Source organism: Phaethon lepturus, unplaced genomic scaffold (assembly GCF_000687285.1).
Source record: "Phaethon lepturus isolate BGI_N335 unplaced genomic scaffold, ASM68728v1 scaffold1071, whole genome shotgun sequence".
In the NCBI taxonomy this organism is placed as follows: domain Eukaryota; kingdom Metazoa; phylum Chordata; class Aves; order Phaethontiformes; family Phaethontidae; genus Phaethon; species Phaethon lepturus.
In genome coordinates this window covers 38,087-41,772 of record NW_010518233.1, presented here as the reverse complement: position 1 = coordinate 41,772, position 3,686 = coordinate 38,087, and the positions used below count along the sequence as shown (strand labels likewise).

The 3,686-nt window shown below is 36.4% G+C and overlaps 1 protein-coding gene across 1 annotated transcript in view; it reads left to right on the top strand.

Annotated features, from left to right (window-relative positions):
- The first annotated feature begins 1,316 nt into the window (after positions 1-1,316).
- The window catches only part of LOC104628136 (chromosome unknown open reading frame, human C18orf8), a 12,500-nt gene continuing 10,130 nt past the window's right edge, over positions 1,317-3,686 (top strand). Inside the window, exons 1-3 of the mRNA XM_010296624.1 lie at positions 1,317-1,441; positions 1,822-1,878; positions 2,944-3,030. Of these exons, the coding sequence (XP_010294926.1) occupies positions 1,358-1,441; positions 1,822-1,878; positions 2,944-3,030 (228 nt within the window). The 5' untranslated portion in view covers positions 1,317-1,357. The remainder of the gene's footprint in view (positions 1,442-1,821; positions 1,879-2,943; positions 3,031-3,686) is intronic.

The window sequence follows — 3,686 nt, the reverse complement described above, 5'->3', positions numbered from 1 at the left end:
GCTTCTTAGCGCAACTTCATCGTTGCCAACCAATCTTGCAATTAAGATGGCGTGCTTTGTCCTTGCGAATGTATAGTCTTCTGGAGGAGAAAGAAGTTACTAGGCTGTGGCTTTTTCTTAAACAGAAATGTTTTAATATATGTAGTATATTAAAATATGTAGCTATATATGTAGTAGAGTATGGACATTCAAACTTGTGATTTGTACAACAGCAGTGATTTATCCAAGGATGTGGTTTAGGAAATAAACCAAAATGAAGTAAAGTTAAATGTGTAGAGAACTGTAATTTCTGAATTTCATGCCTGTGATTCAAGCACAGTGTTTCCTACAGGTAGGTTTCTTGCATTGTTTCTTGTTTAATCTCAGTTGTCTTCTTTTATATCTTCTATTTCTTGTTGAAATATTTTTTTGCGGAATTTGACGACAGTACTTTCAATGAAACTACTTTGTCTTTAGGAAACTATTTTATATATGCCTCTGTTAAGAGCAGTGGCTCTTTGCATTCTACTGTCCATATGTAAACAAAAGAATACTTCCTTGAAGGTTACTTCAATCCAGATACGGATGAAGCAATCTGTAGTCAAAGCATGTTTACTGTGACCTGTCAGGTATTACATGGGGCCTGTTCTGAAAGTTGCTATTTTTATTCGACTTTATTTGACTACCCTTGCCACAAATCCTGAGGGAGCTGGAAATACTCAGTGAACTTCAGGAGGTTCCACAATTTTCCTGCTTGACTATCTAGCTCTGTCTTTGTCTGGACTTAATAATGCATACTGGAAGTAGAACTACCTTATTCATACCAATTGTGTGGTAAGAATACATTTTTTTATTTTTGGTGTGAAATGGCGTGAAAACATACTCACTTCCCCTTTAACATCAGAAATTCTTCTAGAAGATGTGTCCTAATGGGGAAGCGAGTAGGCTTGTGTCAATTATCAGTAGTTCTGGAGGTAAAGGAGCTGATTGCAGGATGTTGATGAGTGTCACAGACCTCTAGACTCACTGGGACAGAACCGAGAACACAAGTTTGAATAGCCGCCCAGTCTTCCAATTTGGCATCATAGGCCAACAGAGCTGAGCATTTGTAGTAACTTCAGGTGCTAATTTGTGCAACCTTAGCCATGTTTCTGTAACAGATGTGTTCAGGACTTCTGAAGAATGAACTTCCATTATCTTCCAGTCTGAATTTTGAATCCTGTAATTGTCTGGCAACACTCATAAGTTGTATTCAAAAGCATTTCTGTTACGCTTCCCTTGCCCCTGCCCCCATTGTCTTTTTAAGGGTGTATTACAAATTTCCATAAGAAACTATTTTAGATGATACTTCTGTAACTTCTTTTTCTTCCTGTATAGGATGGAAGACAAAGGAGAAGTGAAGTGCATCAAGTTTTCCTTGGGGAACAAGATACTGGCTGTACAGAGAACTTTGAAGAGTGTGGTAAGAAACCTACACCCTGCAGATAGGGAATTGGAGCTGGAAATCTACTTACAGTACCAGAGTAGAAGCCTTTGAGACAAATATTCAAGAGGTCTGGTGGCTAACAACAGCTGTAGTGAAAATTCCTCTATGACCCTGAGAGGCTGAACAAACAACATTGTTGTCTTGCTAGTGTCATAATTTAAGAAAAAGTCAGGGGGGAGCCAACTCCTATAAGGAATTCCTTGGCAGGGATGAAGTGGAATATAGTAAGTCAAGATTTTCTTCTATATATCTCATCCAAAATAATTTGCTAAACTAATATCTATTCTTTTGTACCTTTGTATGTATCTTGTCTGTGCTTCATAATTGCTAACACACTTCATGGGTGGTTTTTGCAGGATTTTTTGAATTTTATTCCAGATAGCCCTCAGCTAGAATATACACAGGAATGTAAGGTAAGTTAAATGTCCAAAGCTTATATGCTTAAGTGAAACTCTATAGTTAGTTAGGCTGGTGGCCTGTACTCTACAACAGAACTAATTGAGATACTTCATGTTAGTGTTTTGGAAGGTAAATGGGATATGTAATCACTACTGTCTATCTGAATTGAGGTAAATTAACAGATATTAACAATACCATAAAAAAACTTCCTGGTCCAGTCACTTTCCTAGAAAGGACTGGAAGTGCTGTAGGGACATCAAATGTCAAGGTATGGGAAGGAGAAGAGACACGTGCTGATGATTTTTAGTGTTGCAAAACCAGCAGACACTAAGTATACTAATGCCAGATATGTTAATGTGGGTGTTTTACCCTAATTTCACTGATCAGTGATAGTAAGCTATTACTAGTTTGCAGACTATGTTTGGTATTTTTAAACAACCTTTCTAGTTTTTTAATGATTGTTTTACCAGAAACAAGTACCACCATCATTGTTTGGAACTTTGGAACTTTTAACTAAGATAAATTACATTTTGGAGTAATAGAATACTAAAGTAAATTTTTAAAATCTGATTTGCACAGATCCCTTTATTCCTGCAGATTTAAAGCTGAAGTACTCTCTGCTTCATTACTTAGGATTATGTGTCTGAGTAAACCATTGTAGCAAAGCATTTATGGTAGTGTTCTGAGTGAAGTCATGGCAAATATCTCCACTTGGTTCTTGATTTCCGTCCATAGAAGGAACTGTCTTTTCAGGAATTGGTGGAATTGGCAGTATGATTTGAACCAGAAGAACTTGGCTGTATTCAGGGGGAAGAGAAAATTTGACTATATAATGAACTTGTAAATATTACATGCTGCCAAAAATTCAGGTTATACAGTAGTTGTGTTCATACATAGTTTTGGGAGTCTTTACTAAAGTACCTGATGCGTGGTGGGTGTCTAGTGACCAAAAGCATTAACTCCAGTGATTGGATAACTAAATTGCCTTTGATCTCATGTTCCTCATTTAGTAATATTAGCTTATCCGAATAGTTATTTTTTCCAAGTAAAAGAGTGTTTGTTTGCTTGTTTGTTAAAAGACAAAGAATGCCAATATTCTAGGATTCTGCTGGACAAGTTCTACAGAAATTGTCTTCATCACAGATCAAGGAATTGAATTCTACCAGGTAATACAAATAACTCCTGTAGGACATATCTAGAGATTTGAAAATGTAAATTTGTGACAGTATCTTTTAATTCCTTTCTTCCAGCTCTCTAATTGAGAAAGTGCACTATTTTAAAAAAAATTTTGCAGTTTAGTTTGCAGACTACAATTATTTTTCTTTGAGAAGAATACATTTTTGGGGCAGAGGCGATTTATCATTAACAGGTTATTTAGCTCAGCTAACAAAGACCTTGTATAAAGGAGTACTGAATTAAGCCTTGAGAACTCTAGATTAATAGATGCGCTTGGCTTGTATGTAAATGAGTATCTAAATCTAATGTGAAATCTTCATGCAAAACAAATCAGCATTGAGGAAGATGTGTGCATGCTTAAAATGCAGCCAAGAACAAATAATTGACTAGATAGTGACACCCTTCTGCAAATTGGCAGCTTTCTCCTATGTTGATCCCATCGTCTGAGTTCCTCTGTGTTATGTGTAATTACCTTTGCATATGATTTTGAAGAAATCTAATTAATAAATAGCCCTTTGTGTCATTCATGGTGAGGGGTGTTACGAACCTCCTCCAAAGTTGTGCACCTCCTAATAGTTCCAGTCCTGGAGCTAACACATGGTGTTTCACACATTACTGTTACTAATAACTAGTACTAAAGAAAGTA